Raw genomic sequence first — 23,315 nt, forward strand, 5'->3', positions numbered from 1 at the left:
ATCAAGTAATGTAAGTAAAACATTCTCAAGCTTACTGAAGGCAAGTAAACACTCCAAGTAGGCCTATTACTTACAGACGGTTACAAAAGGATAAATAAATATATTAAAAATACAAATTATATTAATTGAATAGAATCTTTGCAAAAGTAGAACTTTTAGTTTTTATTTATTTATTTTTTAGGTAGGTCCATCTAAAAGCTATTACAGAAACAACATTTCTTAAAGTAATAAATGTTAAAATAAAACTGAAAAATCTCCACTGTTACATTATGATTCTTATTAAAATTAATAAGTGATTCAGTCAAGAAAAGTGAGTGATTTTATATTTTTCTTTTGTTGTTTGATTAATATTTATGACGCGGTTGGTGCCTGCAGGTTTACACTGCTGTCGCTTTAAGATCTGACGCACAGATCAAATATTTTGACGTAAACCCGTCAGCTTTAAAGTAACCTACTGGACAAGACACATGCAAATACTGAATATCACTTTCGTGATAATGCATTGAGTCAGTGACATTTCCGTCAACTGTCTCTGGACTCTACACGAATACAACAGCTGAACATCTGTCACTGAAATAACATGTCAGAATAAAAATAACAAATGCTCATATAGACAGTAAGATCAGTGTGTATAAGAGTCCTGCTGAGTGACCATGTGTTTCTGTGCTTTTCTCTGTGTTGATGGAAATCAAGTTTTTAATGTAGTGTCACAAATCATTTTTTATTATTACTATCTATCAAAATTACCTTTCAATTCAATTGATCACACATTAAATAAATAAATTTCATTATTAAATAGTATTTTTTTTAATTGCTTACATACAATTTCTGAAACTATGACCACTAACACTTCCACTCTAACACTTTTTTTTTTTTTTAAATGACCCTCTAACACTAGCATTCTATTCATTTTCTTTTCATTTATTAATAAAAAAAAATAAACTTGCTATGTGTACTACGTTAGACTAATCAAGACTGATCACAGTACTTACAAATTATTGTTCTTTAGTTGATTTGATTGCTTCTGTTGTCCTCATTTGTAAGTGAGGTTTATTGCAAATGCAAATGCAGCAGCCAGAGTCTTGTTCCTCATTTATCAAGACGGTAGTGTATTCTGATGGCTGCATTGAGCCTATAAGGATGCGCTACTCCTCTATTAGAGCAGCACTATTAAGGAAATGCAACCAAAAGTAGTTGTTGCATGCATTAGCCAGAGACTGGTTCTTCTCTAAAGCTAAGCAGATTTGAGCCTGGTCAGTACACTGGTGGAGACCTTTTGAAAAAAACTAGCTTGCTGCAGAACACAGTTTTAGTGAGGCCAGCAGGGGTCGCTCATAGTACAGCGATTCCCGATTCCAGCCCTCAGCTGTTGCATGCAGTAGCCAGAGTCTGGTTCCTCATTTATTAAGGTGGTAGCACATTCTGATGGCCGTATTGAGCTTGTCAGGATGCGCTACCCCTCTTTTAGAGCAGCTTTATTAAGGCACAGCAACCAAATGCAGCTGTTGCATGTAGTAGCCAGAGTCTGATTCCTCACTAAAGCTAAGCAGGTCTGAGCCTGGTCAGTACACTGGTGGGAGGCAAGTGTTTTTGAGAAAAACTAGCTTGCTGCTGAACAAAGTTTTAGTGAGGCCAGCAGGAGGTGCTCATTCCCTGACATGTACTGTATGGGTCAAAAAGTCCAAGGATATTGATGCAGACTTTAGACTCTAAAAAGGAGCAACTTTTCGCATCAAACCGCCCCCTGTATGTAGCATCCTTCAGATGAGGCATTAAACTTGTCTCCTGACTTAATTTTGAATTTGACCTCATTTATTAAGGTGGTAGCACATTTTTGTCAAGATGTGCTACCTCTCTAGAGCAGCTTTGTTAACAGCCACCATTTTAAGGAAGGGGGCAACAGTTTAAATTCTGTGAAAATAAGCATTTTTTGTTCAATCAGATTGATTGTTTGACAGCACATTTATTAATTTAACACTACAAAAAAATATGCAGAAAAACATTTAAAGAATTTAGTAGCAAGGCCATGAATGGTGTTTTACAAACAGCTCTGAAAACAGACACTCAAGTGCAGGGGGAGGAGTACGCCGTCTCAGTCTGGTCACCTTAACGAGGAAAGGAAATTAATTCAGTGGTTTGTTGTACAGTGAAATCAACTAGTTTAAAGAATGTCAGAATCATGAGGCTGGATACAACCGTACTTGTCTGATAATAGTCATAGACTCTGATCACAGCTGGTCGTAGACCTCTCACATGAAAACCTTGCTTTAGCTGTAGCCTGTAGCTCATTGGAATATTTTTTGGCACCTGCAAGAACCAGAGAACATCAATTTGAGCATAAAAATACAATCTCAATCTATGAATGTTACTATTCTCTCACCTCTTTCAAATACACAATGACATGATCGCCTTCAGAGTCAACCCGCTCCACAAGTGGCGCGTATGTATGTGGTGAACTTCCAAGCTGAAAAGTTTTCAAAACAAGTTATACTAACAGAAGTGGCACTTTACATGTCAAATAAAATGACTAAACTAACCATTGATGTGTCCGCTGTGAATCCTGACAGGAGTTTAATATCTGCAATAACCATGTTAGTACTTGCTTGAGTCCCATTGTATCTGTAAGAAAAAAAAAAGATGAGCTCAAATCGTTTGTTCTCACTATAAGTGATTAACATGTGCCACTAACAGCATCCATTTTAAGAAAGAAAGAAAGAAAGAAAGAAAAAAAAAATGATGTGGCCTTACAATGAAAATAAACTACTTACGTGACAGTGAAGTTCATCATGAGATTTTGACCTGCAGATCTGAGACAATCTCCTGTAACCCTAGCTTCTACACTCAATGTTTTAATGGTCTGAGGTGGTGGTGGGATGTTGTACAACATTGTGATCTGTGACAGTGCAAACAGTACAAATCAGAACAGGAGCAAAATTAATAAGTGGCAATATAAAGCACCTGGTAAACAGCATAGACCTGCACAGACACACAGGTTGAGCCCTTCACTTCAATGCTGTATTTGGCTGGAACGTTCTGCAGCTGCTTCTCCTGGTACAGTAACTTGTTGTCCTGATTGACATCAAAGTAATGAGTGTCTCCTGCTGACTGTACAGTCACTGTGCTGGAGCCTTCAGAGCTGAACACTTTGGTGGCGTACAAAGACAGAGCCTGAAGAGCCACCACTGTGTCCTGAGAAATAAATGTGTTCAGTGATGTGACTTTAACCCTTATTCAGCAATCATGTGTTTGATTTGAGTAGTTTGAGTCACCTGTGTGGAGGAGAATCCTCCATAGGCATTCTGCTGCTTCACAAGCCAGCTGACAATCCTGTTAGCAAAGCCCAGATCAGCTGGAGTGACTGAATCTGTAGTGAGAACAGCTAGCAGCACATATGAGCTGATCTCCACTGCCAGAGAATCAGAGTCATCAGCAGATCCAGACTGAGACCAGTGGAGATGAGACCCTTTAGGACACATGGACAAAAGAGACACCAGTAACTCAAAGAGCATAGAAAGACAATTTTTTACAAACAAAACAAATTTTTTACCATCTGAAATAGCAACATCCTCCAGTTTCTTGAAAAGCTGCTGTCGAGTGTCCGTGTCTCTAGCCAGACTGAAAGCGTAGGCGAGCAGAGCAATGGTGTAAATGTTTTTGACATCCTCAATGACGGACCTCAAGCATGACAAACTTTTAGTGACGACAGGATCCTGAGACAAAAACAGAGAAACAGCCACTGTGAGTGTAATTTTTCTATGCATTTATACAGTGTTTCCTGTAGATGAACTTACTGTAACTGGAGTTTCCAGTTCAAGCAGTGATGCAGTAATGTAGGCAGTCATGGTCACATTATCATTCACTCCACCCTGGAATATAAATTAGTGGAACATAAAGTAAAATATTTTTGGTGATAGATAGACATTGTTTGTATGATAATGTTTAGTGACAAATAACACACCTTCATTTTGTTGTTGAACAGTGTTCCTTGTTGAATAAAACAACCGTCTGAATCCCGTCTGATTATTAACCATTCCTCTGCACTCTGAATAATTTGTGGATCAATAAATATGTATTTCTGTGCTTTGCCAAAAGACCTCAGGACAAAGGCAGTCAACCTGGTGGTGTACAGTTTCAATTTAATTAATTGTAAATAAATCTGTAATTAAATGAATTGTAATTAAACTAAATACCATATTTTGACTTTATTTTTTGGAAAAAGTGAAAGAGTGAAAAGTTGCAAATAATTACCATGTATTCTCATCACCGTGTCCAAATGTGCTGTATGCACCACTGTTATGTCTGTAGTTCAGTTGTCTCTGGTATCCTGTTGAGATTGACAATTATTAAAAGTGTCCTGACTTATTTTCTCAGTATTTTCTTGACCTGATTGATTTCTCTCACCATTTTTAAGGAAATCAGTCGCTCTCTCTCGGATGGCTGAGGTGAGCTGCTCTGTGTTTTCCAGATACTGCAGAATGTAAATATTGGGAGAAAGAATAGCCATGTTTTGTTCTCCACAGCCGTACGGCATCTGTAATAATCCGTGAAGATTCCTCAGTGCACGACCCAATATGTCTCCTACAAACCAAACACAAATGAACCACTATATTTTAGAAATCCAAACACAAACTCCTCATTTCTGCTTGTGTATGTAAATGTTACCAATGACTGAAACAGAGGATCTGGCTGATCCCTCTATCACATCTTTAGGAAGAGTCAGATCCACTTCCTCTGAGAGACTGTCACCTATGAAACACAGAGACAAAAACACATCAGTGATCAGCAGAGAAATGCTATGATGATAAATATTGTCTGCATACAAACCCTTTGGACACAGTAACCAGCTGTAGGTCTTTGTCTTTTCAGTTCCTTCAGCCTGCAGCATAAAACAATAACATCAACACATCATACTGACATAAGCAGCATTAGGATCATGGACATGGATAAATGACGTCTGAGAGATGTTTGATGTGCGCTGACCTGTACAAGCAGACTTTGTGTGACTGTGTCAATGCGTCCTCTCTCTGGCACACTCACAATCTCATTGTCACACAGGGTCTGGGACGCCTCTGCCTCTGCACTGACTGTAATATTCAAGACTCCTACAACACAAGACATGTATGTTAAGATACAACAGAGACTAAGAAACAATGATTCAGACTGGAAAACTCACCAAGAACAGAAGGAGTGAGGATCCATTTAAAGGTTTTTCTTCCATTAGCACACAGACAGGATGAATACTGATCATCAGAGGAGGCTTTAAGAGTGTAGTCTGAGGAAGGAGCTGGAGTCACTTTAACCTGTCAGTCAAACACATATGATTAGTGGCATATTTGATAAGACTGGATAAGAATGAGTCTGAAATCTCACCATGATGCATTTGGACAGATAGTTGAAGACAGTGGCCTTCAGCTCAAAGATCTCCCCACGGATGATGGAGTACGGCAGAGAGAGCTCCAGGAAGAAGGGCTGGAAAACTGTCAGCTGAGCAGGAGGAGCCAGACCCAGACCTTTGGAGGACAGACAGAAGGCCTCCGTCTCCCAAGAGGTGATGGTGTCAGGAACCGTGACAGGAACCTGAGCTGATCCAGAGTCCCTGTTTTAAAAAAAGTGATTATGATGGCACCTACAGATTATGAACTTGAGCACAAAAAGCCTATGCTGCGTAACATGATTTCCATTTTGTCCAAAACTGAAGTTATATAAAAAAAACACACACACAGTAAAATTATCTTTACAAACCCCACTTCAGCAAGCTGCCAGATCCATGTTTCTGGAAAAACAGTCCGAATGGTTACATCAGAAGGAGAATTAACTTCAACCAAGTCAGGTCCATCAACTTCTAGTCGTGCAGACCTCATCCCAAACGCTGGTACATCGTAATAGATCCCTTAAAACAAAGAAAAGAGCAGAACTATTGTTGTATGTAAACATGACAACTATTTTTAGAATGTGGCAAGCTTCTCATTGATTTTCTTAATCCATATAAACTTTATATCATTACTGACATGGTCATAATACAGACACCAAATGATCATGATGGGACCAGAATTGAATTACCTTATCTCTTTCAATAACTCCAAAATATTAGTATTTAATTCTACTTATGGCCAAATAGAAAAAAAGAAAAGCAAAAAATGCCATACCATCAAGAGAATTAACATAATTAATGTGTCTGTCTGACAGATACTGAGGTTCTCGAATAGCCAAATTTGTTGCCATTTTCAGCCCCACGCACTGTCAAACAACAACATATGCAAAAGTGAATGAACAGTAACCGATTACTTTCACACAAGGCAAAACATTAAAAAGATTTTTTTCCCACTCCTTACAAAACTGACCCTCTTTGTACCTTTAAGGATTTATAGATGTTGTCTTTCCATACACCTTGATAGCATCCCACATGCAGATACTCCTGCTCATCATAAGGATAATCTAACACAGACTGCACTGGCAGCAGGTTGAAGATCTGTGGTGGTGATTAAAGGAAGACCAGTTGGAGTCATAGGACTCACCCAGGTTAAAACCAAAACATAGGTATGTAGGAAGGTGGCTAAGAAAATAGCTTGACACATGTATACAGTACAGTTTATGACAGGTTATAATAAATAAACTATAATAAAACCAAGTTTCAAAATGTAGTACAACATTAATTCTACACCTTGTCAGTATCCAGATGTTTTCCTGACTCCAGGATCAGGACGCTCTGATCTACAGCACTGAGGCCACACAGTGAACCAGGCTGAGCTGAGATCTGGAGAGTGTTTTTTCACCAGGAACTGCTTTAGCAGGAGAAAACTGCAGAGAAACCTGTGATGACAACACAAGGATGTGTCATTTTAGATCTGATATACAAATAAAGCTTGAATGGCTATTATATGGCTAGTTTTGAGCATACCTTGTTTTCAAAACACTTTTCAGTTTTAAATTCTGTGCTATGAGCAACAACATTTTCATTGGGCAGAACACAGTATGCCAGAATCTGCACTGCAGGAGCCAGATTTACACCAACAGACAGTTTGAATGACACTGTGCCATTTGCTGCTCCATTAAAAGACTTCACTTCAACCTTCTCATATCCATGATGAACGATTACTCTTTTGGACAAGACCTGAAACAAACAGAAACCAGTTAATACTGCTAACAAACAATGAAGACATCAGTGTAAGAATGTACATATACTGCACATGTTCTCACCATATAGACAATGTCAGTTTTGAAGTCTTCAACAGTCTCTCCAATAAAATAATACTTGATGGTCACTGTAAACTCAGCATCACACTTTAATGGTTGCTCAATATTCTCTATATTCAGTTCACTTAGTGTTGGGTTGTCGGGCCGGAGAAGTCGAACTATTTTTTCATCTGTAGTAAAATATGGAGTATTGTAGCCATAGTGGACCACTGAGGTTACACTTGCCTGGATAAAAATGAATGAAAAGTGTTTTTTTAACAGAACAAAGCTTTTAAATTTATTTTGTAAATACTGAACTTAAATCCCACCATCAGATGAATATCACTGTTAGGAAGACTAGCTGTATCAAGGGAGAAGGTGGCCAGTCCATTACTGTCTGTAGTAAGATTCTGGAGCAGTCTAGGAGACCAACTTTGACCTTCCAAGAGATAAACTGCTTTGCTATGAATCGGTGTCCCGTTAAAATGGGCAACTTTGATCTGAGTAGAAGAGGTGAAGAAAGTAAGTGGTCACACTATTGATTTTGACAGTCATTTAAATTAATAAATGAAATCTAAATTACACTTACTGTTCCTTCTATAACTGTTCCATGTTCAAACAAATCAGGAAGATTAGCAAATGTGACCTTCCCAATTTCATATGTTAGAGATATGATTTCAGATTTCGTCAAGACTGTGTCTGGGAGAAATAAAAATGTGTAATATTTAGGGCCTGATTTACGAAGGAGGGTAAATTAGCGCTAGAGTGCAATTCCATAAAAATGCTGGTGGGAGGGGAAAATTCTGCGAGTGATTTACTGACAATGCACAAATTAAAGATCACAGATGCAGCTAGATCATTCTTCACTCTGCATCTTTAGTAAATCCTGACAGTACTAGACAGTTTGCGCTGACATTCTAAACTCCATAAAACTGAAAAATACTAAAGCATGTCAACGCCACAGCTCACCTGTTCCCTCTTCGGTGACATTTGCTTTAACTTCAAGAGAATATTGCAGAAAATTCTTAAATTCGGGGTTCAGAAAAGCTGATGTATTGAAGATATAAGAGGCACAGCCAGTCTCATTCATCTAAGAGAGGAACATTTAAAAAATCTTACTAAATTGAAAAACCTAAGAACAAGTGCTTTACTGCAATATAGTGCAGTCACTCACCTGAGCAGTTTTATTCAAACAAGGACAAATAGCATCAGGAAAATAATAATGTTCAAAACCATGACAGCATACTTCCACCCATGCATTACCAGGAACAGGTTGGCCGTATGTGTACCTGGAATTTTTTTACAAGCAACAAAGTCAAAAACTGACAATGGCAGAAAAAAAAATATTTTGTAAAAAGAAGAAAAAAGGTCACTCACTTCCCACAAACCTCAATTTTCATTTCCACATCACCAATGCTCTGTGTCTTTGGTGCTTTTAAAGTGACCTCAAACTTGGGCAAAACTAATTAGTAGCACAAAAAGGAGCAGCAAATAAATCTAAGATAAGACTCTTGCTGAAATTGGACTTTTAGTGTGACACGATAAACGGACTTACCATACTTTTTTACTTCAAAATCATGCGTGATCATCCTTTCACCAATAAAAGCCTTCAGTTTGTACACGCCTTGATGGGCCTCTGGGTTCAACTCATGAGAAAGCTGCAATATCCACTTTGTTGAGGAAATATTTGTCCACTGACCAATCCGGTTAGCTTGACTGTCCTAATTAGAATAAATAATAAAAAAAAATGAACACATGAGTGACTCACCATTTCACATATAGTTAATATGAAATAATAAATATTAAATTAAATTGCTCTGTACAGTATAAGTGAACAGGAGCAATTTCTTACCTCCACCACTACCATACTGTACTGTAAGAAGATAAGAACTTCATTTAATTTCAGTGTTTAGAAAGTCACAGTAGCTATTAGACAGTTTTATTTGTCTACTATTGTTTGTCTTAAAAATAATAATAATAATAGAAAAAGAAAACGCTAACCATCTGATCAAGAGGCACAAAACTGGCATCCATGGTGACGACTCTAAAAAACACTGTTAAAAAAAAAAAAAAAAAAACCTGAAATGAATGACTTATTTCTGTCTTTATGCAAAACATTTACATATGAATTTGCTGAGCACACCTGTCTGTCCTGGTATATAGATGGGTTTATCAGTCTGGATAAAAGTCAAAGGGTTGTAACGTCTGAACGTGACTTTTCTCTCTTCAGTCATCTTGAAGTTCTTTCCCTGAAGTTCCACCTTCACTGTCTGCACTGATTCTGCTTCTACCTGAGGAGTCTGTTGAGTCACATGTTATTTAAACAACCTTCAAAATGTTCAATGATGTGTAAATGCACATTTCTTGTTTGGCAAACCTGAAAGTTAAAGCAGCGGTGAAACTCTTTCTCAGCTTTCTCCTGTAGCAGTAAAGTGCTCTGGTCACCATCAACCAGATAAATGCTCATTAAAAGGCTTTCATTGGGCTTGAGAAGACTTGCACACAGTTTGGCCTCAAATCCTGACTCTATCACATTAGGAAACATCACTATGAAAGATCTGTTGGGAGACAACAATACATGGGGATGACATTACTTGCCTCTCCATAAACAACTAACATAAATTAACATCATAATAATAAATGTACATATTTATAAATTATAAAAAAAAAAAAAAGTTTAAGTTTTGTAAAAAGTAATGTAACAAACATTGTGCCATTTACAGTTAATATACTGTCCATGTTTTAAGTTATTACATGGAGTAGTGTATTATTAGGAAGAAAAAATGCATTTGTATTAGATGTAATTTAAATGTTAAAATGAGGGCTAAGTTAGCACTTCTAAAACACACGTTTTAGGCACACATAAAAACAACATTCTGCATCAGAACACAGAACACACACACACACAAAAGTAACCTACGGTTCTGAGGTTTCTCCGTTAATACAGCAGAGGACAAAGGCTAAAACGAGCCCTTTCCAAACCCAAAGCTCCTTGACAAGCATAATGAAGAGCGACCAAACAGGACAGAAGAGTTATTTCAGCCCGCGAGTCCTGCAAAATATTGTTATTGAGCTGATGTTCACTAGCCTCACACAACCGAGACAAACATACAAAACAAGTCTTGGGAAATGACCTGAACGACTCAGTTATGGGAAGCGCTGACTGTCCCCACCCTGTCCCTTCCTTTCAATGGACCAAATACTCACACTTGCAGTCTTTGCCCTCGACCACTTCTGCTTGCATGAAGCATTATCTGTCTCATTTGGCAAGTGCGAGTGAAGACACCCCTATCTCCTGAATGTGATCTATTTCGAAAGCGAAAGTGAAAGCAAGAAAGTAGTGCGCATGTGAACAAGCGTCAGTGTTAGATTATATATTGAACTCTCTGCCAGATATTACTCTGAGTCTTCCTGTTTGTGCTTTCTCTCTCCCTCCTATCTACTGTACTCCCCCTCCCTATACCTCTTTGTTTTTAAAGTATATATATAGTTTGAATAACAGGATGAATTTAGGAAGAGGTTATTGTACACCCAGATCTAAATCTGATATTTCATTATATGCACAATAAGGTCTTTGTTTTGTATGACGCGTAAACCACCCCCTCTGACAATCTAATGTGGGAGAATAAACTTGGAAAGAAGATTGTGAACATACAACTGGCTTCATGTTCATAATTCTTTCCATGGGCCCATGCAAGGACTGAGAATAGTCGGACGGCATCGAAAGATAAAGAGCTGTGATATTTATTAACAGTCAGTGACTGCACGCTTTCCATCCGAATCCTTTTGGAGCTGTATTCGAGAGACCGCGGTCAAGTGAGCCGCCATGTGGATTTGCTGCACGTCTATTAGGTACGGAGACACGAAGCGGCCAAAAAGCTGACGAACATCTATAATTCAGCGGTTAAAATTTAAATGTGCTAGAAAAAGTATTTACAAAACATATACATATATATATATATATATTGTTCATTATAGAAGATTCAATTATATTACTTTCGAATACATTATACTGTGAAGTTTTCTGAAAAAATAAAGTTTGTTAAAATACATTCTAACACTTAATGTTTGCTCCTTTTTTTCTACATGCATTATTAAAATTTCTTCAGAGTTACCATGAACATTTCAATAAATTCTTTTTCTGAACAACCATGTCTCTATCTGTGTTCACGATGTTTTAGTGTAGGATTTGTACAGAAAATGAATGGCAGTCTGTCACAGTGCATTATATTTCACATTTATACATGCATTATTTAAATTCCTTCAAACCTCACAGCAAGATTTCTATTCATACTTCTTCAGAATGCCCAAGACTCTGTCTGTATCAAGTTTCACAAGATTTCAGTGAAGATTTGTACCGAAAATGAATGGCAAAGTCTGTGACATTGCACTGACCACTCTTTCACATTTATACATGCATTTATTTAAATTAATTCAAATCTGACAGCAAGATTTCTATTCATACTTCTTCAGAATGCCCAAGACTCTGTCTGTATCAAGTTTCACAAGATTTCAGTGAAGATTTGTACCGAAAATGAATGGCAAAGTCTGTGACATTGCGCTGACCACTCTTTCACATTTATACATGCATTTATTTCAATTAATTCAAATCTGACAGCAAGATTTCTATTCATACTCCTTCAGAATGCCCAAGACTCTGTCTGTATCAAGTTTCATGAGATTTCAGAGAAGATTTGTACAGAAAATGAATGGCAATTTGTCACAATGCATTATATAGCATATATATTTTTATTCTCATATATCCTTCAAAGATGTTGATGCAGATAGCTTTGTGGGCAGCACTGTCTTGGGTTCGAATCCCTACTCGGGGCCTTTCCTGATCCCACCCCCATGTCACTTCTTTTCATTTCTGATGTGTCCTTTCATAATAATAATAATAATGATAAAAGGCAAAATGTCTTTTATTATTTATCAAAAAAAAAAAAAAAAAGTCTTTAGAGTTAACAGGAAAATTGTAGAATTTGACAGAAAATGAAAAGCAAATCTTGGTAACACTTTACAATATGTGTACAAAAATATGCATTAATTCATGCTTAATTAATGCACAGATAATCACGAGTTAATGTATAATTCATGATGAACTAAAGCATGTATTAATGATTCCTTCATCAGCAAAAATTGAACATTCTATATGATTCATAGATTAAGTAATCATTAAATTGTTATTAGTTAAATGTGTCATAATGTATTAATTTCCTTTATCACTTATTTTATTAACTAATGATGTAAATTCATATGTTAATTACCACAGTGTGCAAAGTTGTGTACTTCAACTTCCAGTTGTCTGCTTTAAATACTCATTAGTTAATGATTTGCAAATGTATCATTATATTGTGACTTTACTTGTTGAGGCACATGACTAACTAACTAATTGTAAATCTATAACCACAATGACATATTACTTAACAATTAGTTAATAGTTCTGTGCCTCAACAAGTAAAGTCATAACATAATGATATCTTTGCAAATCATTAGTGGTAATGATCACATTAATTTACACTATTAGTTAAAATAAGTGATAAGGGGAATTAATACATTATGACACATTTAACTAATAAAAATGTATTGATTACTTAATCTATGAATCATATAGAATGTTCATTAGTTGCTGATGAAGTGATCATTAATAAATGGTTTAGTTCTTCATGAGTTATTAACTTGTGATTATCTCTGCATTAGTTCAGCATGAATTACTGCATATTTGTGTACACAAATTGTAAAGTGTTACCCAAATCTTCTTAACTACTGTTCTGACCATTTTCTATATCAATAAGGCAAGAGGCTAAAAGTCTTTTGAAAATGTATTTATTGTAAGAAAGGTCAACAGTCATACAGATTGGCTGAAGAAAACGACAAGCACTTTGATTTTGTATAGAATCATAATGCATCATCAACCCTTTTAAGATATCTATCTATCTCCTCAAAAGAGATTGAGGCAGGCTCACAGCCCAGTATTTAGAGTGAAAATGTACATTTTAAAGTAACAAAATCCCTCATCCAACCAATGAAGTGGTTGTATTACATAACCCCATGCTAACACTTGCTAAACCATTGATGTCTCAAGGCTTGTTCATTCCTGGTACACAGTCCCTCTAAGATGTTCGCTTACCAATGTAGCAGTCACCTATAGAAATCCTTTCACTCTAACACAATATCCCAACCACTGTGCTGCTTACTAGCTAATGATTATACTTCAAAAGATAATTGTTAGGAAGGTTTATGCTACTTAAATGTATTTAAGTATATTAATGTAATCAATGTGTTATATGTAATATACGTAATTAGTAGATGTTAAAAAAATTAAATTACACTCCTCTTTTTTGATTATTCTTTGATAACTTGTAGTCAATAATATGTAAATGATAAAAATATATGCCCTTATAACTAAAATCAAGTGTGTAAATTCACTAAGATTCAAAACACACCATCACTCTCATAAGGGTGAAAAAGAAGCATTTGCCATAATAAATATTCTTAGCATAAGCAAATATTTAAAAAAAAATAGCTATATAAAAAACAATGAAAGTCATACTTGATCTTAAGTACAATTTTCACTGTGATGTTCAAACAGAAGAAGCTTTCTTTTCTTTCAGGTTGCATTATCTCGTAACACGGACAATGGCCTGCTTTAAACCCTTTTTTATGCAATGCTTACTTATTACTCTTCTTCACTTGAAGTACTACATGACTCAGTTTTCAGCATCTTGTTAAATTCATAGTTTAAATCAAAAAATTTACGCTTGTTCCTGCCCCAGACATTACGCAGTACCTTCTGGTGAGTCACAGATTTCATGGTTGCATTCACAGCTCTCCTGATCATACTTATTCACACAAGGCCACACACATAGCAAAAGGAGAATCATAGCCAGTGCTGAAAAAGCAATTAACACAATGTATTCTGCTTTCTGCAACAAACCTTTAAACCAACCCCATCCCCATACATCATCAGCATTAATTTCCCTTGCGGTCAATCTTGTTATTGCTTTAGTCATGTTCTGGATACCTTGGTCTATCATATGCCCATCTGCATCGTTGTCTGGAATATATGTACAACATGCAGTTCCCACGATTGCACACACCCCCCCCCAAAAGAGGCAGTGATCTGGTCCAGGACAAGTCGGTTTTGCAGCGTAGTCAGCCTCAGTCCTCGCAGCTCTTCCTTGATGCCCTCCATCATCATTTTCATGGTATTCATGAAACTTATCAGCTCATACCTTGTCACTTCAACCTCATTCTGAAGAAAGGATACACCAAGCGATGGAATCAGGGATTGGAAGAATTTTTCAGCTCCGTTCCACAGTCGATGTTCTCTTGGAACATAGTTGTCTCTTGCCAAGTTTGATTGTTTGTCACGATCTTGTAGTGAGGTCAATCTCATGCCGATTTCTCTTTTTACCTTGGTCAGACGATGTTCTGGCTTGTTGTCGTGAAGCTGTTCAGGCAGTCTAACTGCAACTGTTGCTCCATACAGCTGTACTATGGCACATGTGCCAGTCCAGCTTCGGGGTAGTGAAGTATACACTACATGTCCACATAACCAATACCATTCCTCAACTATACCGGTACCTTCATTGTCAGGCATGTGGACTGTTGTACAGTCTTTTTTGCATCTTGCCTGGTCTGAGGTGCTGACAAAGGAAAGATAATATCGAGCTATCATAAATTGTGGCACATTTCCAAGACTTTCTACTGGCCTCATAGTCTTCAGTAGACAGGCCATGCACCTGCGCTTGGTTCCACTGTTTATCGTGGGGGCCATGTAGAGCTTTCTACAGTAGCTGGCTGGTATGTCCCCTATAGACTCTAGGTCCCCGTCATTCTGATAACAGGTCAAGTTTATGGGTATTTCTTTCACAGTTGCAACACTTCCAGCTACTCTTTTCACAGTTCTGACCGTTGTCCATTCAGTTCTGTTCAAGTTCTCTGTGTTCCACAAGGTGTTGTTATCAGGCATGCCTGCTGCTGCTACAGCGATTGTTGTTAGATATTGTCTGGATCAGGATCTGGACAAGGCCACCAGTCTCCCCCTGTTATACTTTGTGGAAGTTGTTCACACACGTAACAGTCACTCAGTCCATTTACTTTTGCAGTGTGGTTCATCAGTCTCCACCACATGTTGTTAGCATAGGAATCAAAACCATCTCTGGTGGTCCAGCCAGCTCGTCTCCTGATACTTTACTTAAAAAGCAGATACTTGCCTCAGAAGGTTTTGGTTGATTGGATCAGTATGTTGGGTGGCTAGATACATTCCAACAGACAGAGCCAGAGTAACAGTGAGCAGTATCAGAAGGATCATATTCGCTACCATTTTCCATAGACTCGGGTCAGTCTCTGAAGATAGTTTTGGTTTTCTCATATTCCTGTTTGTTCACCTTGTCCTTGACTTGCTGAGATACCTGAGAGAGAACAAGACACAAATTTCAACAGTCATTTAGCATGTCATATTCACACAAGGCTGTAGAAGGCAGTGGTTGTGGCTCTCAAAACCATCTCTGTTCAAACATCTCATCTCTTCCAAATGATACATGTGTTGAGCAATGTAAAAAGCAGATAAATACCCAGTCTGCACATTAAATCTCTTCCCAATAAATTTTGAGGGTAGTTTTCTGATAAGAGAAAACTGTGAGAAAACTCATGCCATTCTCATCCTCACATCCTTTTTTTGAATTGTAAAAAGTCATTTAGATCTTAAGACAATTTGAGTTTCAAAATCAGTCTCACCGTTTCTTTGCAGGCTTGCTTAGGTTCGTCGAGATCCGGCGATGAAAGTCCTGGGCCCTCAGATGTCAACTCCCTTATCCCTGAAGCAAAGGGGGTTAGGGCTAAATCTTTTGGATTTAGGGTGATCAGCTAAGCTAACGCCCTCAGGTCTGAGTCAAAACCCTCTTTCGGCCTGAGCAAACAATGGCTTACATCCCACTTCCCTGGTGCACTGTTATGTGTTAGTATCAAAAAGATAGGAGCGAGGTCAGACTTGCATTCCTCATTGGTTATTTTGCTTACACAGTAAGACAACAATAAAAACCTCAAACTATTACAAGCTTATATGTTTCCACATTGAATTATAAGTTCACGTGAAATTTTATATCAGTTATTCCTCAGAATGATCATGACTCTTCGAAAATAACTTTTTTCAATTAAGAATTAGATTAGCTGATGCTTTCTGCATAGCTACTGCTTGGATGTTTTTGCAGAATTTTATTCAAACAGTCTCCTAGTGTCACTGGCTTACATTTTTGAGATGAGACAACATAGCCGCCTTTACTCAGTACCATCTCCAAAAGCTTGAAGGTATGTGCAGACCAGACTGCCACAAGACTTGATGGAAAACTGGAAGGAAAGCGTCAGCTCACAGCTGGTGAGTCTTATTTGTGAATATACTGCTGCTTGATCTGCTATACAGAGCCTACAGAAACAAGAAATAATTAATGAAGTGTGCTACCTATGTGAAAGGGAGAGAGACCCAAATATACCCAAAATGTACTTTTGTATCTTTCCAAACTATTTATAAATTATTTATTTATCAACTTACAAGTGTAGGCTGTGGGTTTATTTATGCAGGAATATGTGGATTTACATGGTCTTGTTTTTTAAATTATTATTAATCTTATTTTTTAAAGGTATTCATGCTTGTGCAGGTTTTATCCTGATTTGAATCCCAGGATGAGTACAAACAGGTCAGCATCCATTCAACCAAACAATCTAAAATGCTGTGACATGATATACAGGTGAAGTGTCCAAATAGGACAATGACTGGCTGCTGTGATTTGTGCAGTAAATCTGATTTGATACAAAGCCACTTTCGCACAGTTTTAGTAGCTATTCAGAAGATATGACACTACATAATCCAAAACATTTTAAATATCCATGATTACAGAATGATTACACAATATTTATAATATACAGATTTATTTTTTCAAATACAACTTTTCATAGTTTGGTCCTAATGTATTGTTTTTGTACAAATCATACTCTGTGGCTACCACTGTTGAACAATGACACTTTAAATAACAGTAAATACGTTATTATGGCATAATATTTTTCAGTTTAGCAGAAACGTTGACAGGCAATTGGAGAGAGAGATGCAGAGCAGGGTTATGTGAGACATGGTGATGCATTGCCATGTGGATACAATTTAATTTTCAGTGTATTTTGATTTCAGAGTCAGCACTTTCAAAACATTTGGAAAGGCAAGTGTTACAGAAAACCCACTTTACAAACATTGCATTTCCCTGTATGAAATTATTGTATTACACATGCACATAACATATTCATGAAACACCCTTTTCTGATGAAGCATGATATATTGCCTAAAAGCATAGTGTCTTTCATTTATTTATTTATTTATTTATTTATTGTTTCTTTTCAAAGGGACGGAGGACTTCTAAAACTCTGGAAGAAATGACATTAGCTATTACAAAATTTGCTGGACCTGCAACTAATATAAAGGAGTACAGTGTTCGCAATCCTGATGGGTTTTGGAGCAATGTCTGTAAAGATTTGCAAGTGCCAAATACATTCATAAATCGCAAGAAAATTCTTCAGGAATGCCAATTTAAATTCAAGGTAATTTTTCAATTGTATAGACTTGAAAGTGTCTCTACAAACTGTCTTTCTGTAGTTTACAATTGTTACTGCCATTAAAATTGAAGCTATTGTTAGGCCACAGATTAACCTGGATTAAACAAATTCATTCATTTGACATGAATTTTACTTTGGAGATTTTTCAAACAATTACAAACCTTCCAATTTTCTGAAAATAATGAAGTTGTTACTTTAGACATTTCACCAATACCTATTAAATTGCAGTTCTTGGTACTTTTCTTGATTTCACCATTTCTATCCAAAGTTATTTTCCTTTTGAAAAAAAAAAAAAAAAAAAAAAAAAAAAAAAATCGACAGGACTGTCCAAGTTAACATTCATAAAGGAATATTTGCATGCACTAACACTGATTGTAACCTTTCAGTAATATTTATTCGCTGATATTATCATAGCTGTTGATTCCAGTGTGAGTATCCTTTCTGGGGTTTTGCTTCTCATATCATTATGTTTAACCATTAATGCCAAATGTAATTGTTATTGCCTGTGCAATTCTTTGCATTTTTGGGGAAATTATATACCCAGTGAATTTTTTTTTCAACAACTTTCAAATACTTAGGACAGTCATTTGCCTCCATGCCGCAAAGAAGAGCCTGAATGTCCATCTTTCAATCTGGTGACTTTTTATCTTTAATTTGCTTGCCATTTGGTGTGCAACACAGACTTTGTTTGAGAAATGACCCCACCCTCTCTGTCTTTCCAGGATGTGCAGGACACAAAGGCTGACAGTGATGTAATCTCTAGTCCTGTAACAGATAAGTTGGATTCAAATTGTGCTTCCGTAAGTGAAAAGTTTACCCATACTTATTCTATTAAACGTAACAAATAATAAACTCTGAATACAATGCCAAATACAATTAAGTAAATACTTAAGCATGTCTGAAGCAAGCCATTTATCCACTGCATATGAATTGTAATGTAAGGAATATATCTTAGAATAATGTTTACATGGCTACTGTAGAAAAAACATCTTCTTTGTTGTTTTAATATAATTACTGTAATGTAATCTGTGTTAGCATTCATGGGAACATTAATTGACCTTTTTAACACATAGCCTGTTACTTATCTCTGAAGGGCTTAATGTTCCAACTCACATTAATTTATTTTGGAGTTTGGCTGTTACAAGACATTTGTGATATTAAGATATGGAATGTCACCTAATAAACAGGGAAAAAAGTAAAGACATAAAGCAAAGGATAGTTGAAAGTAAAAGAAATTCTATGACAGATGTAGGGTTAAGATATTCCAATGTAAAACTATCTTTAAATTAAAAACTTTTAAGTATTATGACATTAATGACAAATTACAGTAATTCACATCTTTTATACAGAAAAACTGCTGTATTTTTATACAGTATGTTTTCTGTTTTCTTAAATTACAAACAAATAATGTAAAATTACAAAAAAAAAAAAAAAAAAATCTGTAATTAATACAATAACAAATCCGTTAGATGATAAAACGGTCAAATGACTGGCACTAAAGTAAAATCTCCTTTTTTTAAATAAGCTGACAAACACTGTTATTTCACACGTATTTCCTGAATTTAATGATCAAGCACCTTGACTGTATAACAAAAGACAAAAAAACGGTCAAATGACTGGCAGCACAGGGTGCCAAACAAAAACCTTAAAATTAGTCAAATGTCTTTATATAAATAAGATAACAACACTGTTAATTTACAGGCATTTCCTAAATTATTACAAACAAACACCTTCACTGTAAAATTAACTCATTAACTAATTAATTAATTACTTAAACATCACATGACTGACAGAACATGAACATGAACATGAACAGAACATGAAACACTAACAGATCTCTCTAGATCTCAGCATCTAGTCTGACTTTATTTCTTTCATACAAAACTTCTTATTGAGAGTTAACAGATGTTTATATGTCAGTTTTTATTGAATAAGTTTGATGTCACCATTGTGGAGATAAGCATTTGCTTTAGTTGGGCTCTTGACCTTTGACTTTATAAGTTCTGGTTTTCTTTGGTTGCTATAACTATGTGTTTTTAAGGCACTTTTGTTAGAGCAAAAACTGATTGAGGTGAGCTAGTCAGACAAAGCTGGTTATTTATGGTTAACAGTTTATTGATCATAGTAACCTGACTCTCAGAGCAGATCAAGAATGCTATTGCTGAATGTGTTGGCTCATTAACTCAGTTTTTGTAAGCTTTGTGATTGACAATCTTATGATATGATAATCAAGTTTTTTAGTTTTCTTTATCATACATTTTTAAGTGTTTTGATTGGAGACTTTTTGACACACACAAACATCAAGAATTAGCACATGAATCTCAACAATGGTGACAATCAACAAAAAGCTTGTTTTGTGATGATCAGGGCTAATATTAGTATTTTGTCAATTGTCACCGTTGTTGAGATTCTTATCCAGCTCTTGATGTCTGTGACTCTACCTATCCTTGCCTTTTTTTTTTTTTTTTTTTTTTTTTTTACAAGTAGTAAAGTGATGTATTGTGTGATTGTGACAAAAAACTAATTAACATGCTCTGAAATTTGATTTCTGCTGAGATCAGTGAATCAAGCCTCTATATGATGACAAGGTTATGCATAGTACATAACCAGCTTTGTCTGATGAACTGTTACTTTTTTGCTGGTCTTTCTACAACAAATGTGCTTTTAAAATGCACAGTTATAGAAACCAAGGAAGAAAATAAAAGCTATTAAGAAAATCAAGAGCACAACAAATGCAAATGCTTATCTCCACAACGGTGACTTCAGACTTTATTAATTTCAATTAAACATCAACATCTAAACCTCAGTTAATTCTCAATAAGAAGTTTTGTATGAAAGAAACAAAGTCAGACTGGTTTGTATTAAGTGAAGATGCTGAGATCTAGACAGATCTGTTAGTTTAATGTTCTTGTGGGATTTAAAGGGTTTCTGTTGTCCGATTTTAGTGGGTTACCATTGTGCTGAAGAGTAGAGTGTGTGCTTTAGTCTAGGAGAACACAATAGACTGTTGATGTTATGCTGCATGTCATTTTATTTAAAGGCTGTAGTTGTTGATGCAGTGATAGTTAGTTTTTGCATGTGTGTTGTTACTAGCTAGTGGTTAACTGCAAAAAAAACTTATTTTCACAGAGAATGTTTCATGATGATAATCCAGACAACACCTGTAAATAATGATTTTAAAAAAGAAAAAAATATTTAAGAAAATTTTGGATATTTGACTTTAATTTTACAATTTTTCTTTGGACGCTGCTTCTGCCAGTCATTGACAGTTTTTAAAAAAATGGTCTTTAACCATTATTTCCATTAATGGTAAACGTTTGGCACCCTGTGCTGCCAGGCATTTCACTGTTTTTTTATGTTTAAATTTTTCACAGTGTAGCCTTTATCTATTAATTTGTAAATGTTTTTCTTTTTTACATATTACAGACGTCTGACACGGATATAGACAAAAATAATTCTCCGTACATCTCTACACAGAGCAGTGAGGAAGAGATTAAATTCTTCATATGTTCTTTGCCACGTCAGCCATGTTTCTTTTTCATTGAGCGCAAAGACTGGCAAGAGCTAAGACAACACCAGAAAGACAGACTTTTTCAAGGACTCCAATGGACAAATGTCATTGCCAAGGGAATCAAATCCATTCATCCATACTGCAGCTTTGCTTTTAAGCGACACAGAGTGAAAACCCTGGGGTCACAAACACAGGCTCCAGTTTTTACATGTGAGGGGTACTGTTGTTTTGAAGACTGTCCAGTGGAAGTAAAAGTTGAAGTTGCTGATGAGAGCACCCTGAAAGCAGCAGTAGTTTTGTTTAGTCAAGGTACAAATGGTTCTGAGGTTGATAATTGTTTAGCCGTTTGTTGATGTGTAAACAAGTTTCATGGTATGTACATGATGAAGCAAAACAAAAAATAATGTCAATGATAAATATTTATTAACTGAAGTAATTTGTGTGTTGATATCATATAATGAAAGTAATTTTTCATGTGTTAACTTTGCCAACTACAAAGCCATTGTGTCCTTTGTTAACATTAAAGAAGTACACTGGAAATTTCTGGTTAGTTTTTTTTTTTTTTTTTTTTTTTTTTAATTTAGCACTTTACTGTATATTGATGTCCATTTCCCATGTTTCTTTTGTTGTGGTAAATATTTGTAGAATAATGTCATTTTTCTTCTTGTTACAGTACATCAATGCAGTAGAACGCAGAGTGTATTTGGTGGATCCTTTAAGCAACCCCGCAGAGCAGGCAGAATCAGAAGCTGCTGCCCAAAAGTTCTGGTACTTATGCAATTTACTTTATTCAATCTAATCATCTATGTAATTATGTCTAAATTGTAGCATTTCTGCACATATATAAATAAGAATTATATTCTGACATTTCATTGTCGTACAGTGAATACTTAATTCACTTAACAGTGACTATCTGCCACCGTGAGAGAGAGTGGGCAGATGTTAAGTTCAAAGGAGCTGTTATGAAACACCCAGTTCAGCAAGATGGATATAACTGTGGTGTGATAGTCATTATGGTACAGTAACATAGATGTGTACTTACATTCTTGAGCTCTGACAATGTTTTTATTATTATTATTATTTGCGTGCATGTGCTATCTCCATATTTGGAGGATAGCTATTTTACAGTAGGCAATATACTGTACATGTTACTGTACAGTTCATCAGACATGGCACTGGAAATACTTCAAGCTTCAGGTATGTTTATTTTTTTGTTTGTTTGTTTTTTGTTTTACTTTTTTTTTTTTTTTTACATTTACATTACATTATTAAGTATAAAATGTCAATTTTGTTTTCCTTTAGTGTTTGATGCAGAGAACAATTGTTCCATGTGTTCAAAACGCAACCCACCATGTCCAGGGCCTTCCATTAAATGGGTAAGCTGTTGTTTTCAGTTGCTCTGTTTTGTGCAGTTTGCTGGATGAAAGTGTTTGCATTTAATGGCTTGAATAGAAAGTACATATCTGCTACACACCAAGGATACAGCTCTTTTCCTTGAACTTGGCCTTTGGTATCTATCAAGTTCCTATTAAAAACTACTCCGCCAACTACTGTAAATAAGAAAGGACAATTTGTAACCCTGACAGTAGCATTTTTGGTGACATAATGTTAAAGTTTGGACGTCATTTTAAAAATATATTTTATTTTATTATTAAGGTTTTATTAAGGTATTTTTATTATTATTTTTATTATTATTATTATTATTATTTTTTTTTAGTTGTATTTGTTATATTTACAGATTCAGTGCGACAGCTGTAACCGATGGTTCCATGATCAGTGTGTGCAGAGGGACACACCACATCTTGAAGATGCACAAAATGCACCCTGGGATTGCTGTTTCTGCAAATCTTAATCCAGAAATTAGAGGTGGAGGGCTGGATTCTGAAATACACTGCTACTTCAAATATATATATATATATATATATATATATATTTCAAATGGTTTATGAAGTTGTTCATTGATATTATTCTGTGAAATCTGAAATGATTTAAAATGAGTTGAATAGCATAGAATTATATCTGGAATGTG

General features: G+C 35.9%; 1 protein-coding gene across 1 annotated transcript; it reads right to left on the reverse strand.

Annotated features, from left to right (window-relative positions):
• Positions 1-1,943: 1,943 nt before the first annotated feature.
• LOC127176973 (alpha-2-macroglobulin-like) lies at positions 1,944-10,326 on the reverse strand. The gene is given in 36 exon segments (XM_051128888.1): positions 1,944-2,105; positions 2,202-2,307; positions 2,381-2,464; positions 2,538-2,619; positions 2,769-2,893; positions 2,977-3,189; positions 3,270-3,463; positions 3,548-3,710; positions 3,792-3,866; positions 3,959-4,115; positions 4,249-4,324; positions 4,402-4,578; positions 4,663-4,746; positions 4,825-4,876; positions 4,981-5,102; positions 5,174-5,300; positions 5,371-5,596; positions 5,743-5,890; positions 6,147-6,237; positions 6,353-6,469; positions 6,662-6,771; positions 6,774-6,810; positions 6,899-7,111; positions 7,198-7,419; positions 7,503-7,673; positions 7,763-7,872; positions 8,143-8,263; positions 8,348-8,462; positions 8,551-8,635; positions 8,729-8,894; positions 9,026-9,046; positions 9,175-9,227; positions 9,317-9,473; positions 9,551-9,731; positions 10,094-10,225; positions 10,308-10,326. Coding segments are annotated over 35 exon segments (4,305 nt in total). The 5' UTR covers positions 10,177-10,225; positions 10,308-10,326; the 3' UTR covers positions 1,944-2,064.
• Positions 10,327-23,315: the final 12,989 nt, after the last annotated feature.

Source organism: Labeo rohita, chromosome 15, assembly GCF_022985175.1.
Source record: "Labeo rohita strain BAU-BD-2019 chromosome 15, IGBB_LRoh.1.0, whole genome shotgun sequence".
Lineage (NCBI taxonomy): Eukaryota > Metazoa > Chordata > Actinopteri > Cypriniformes > Cyprinidae > Labeo > Labeo rohita.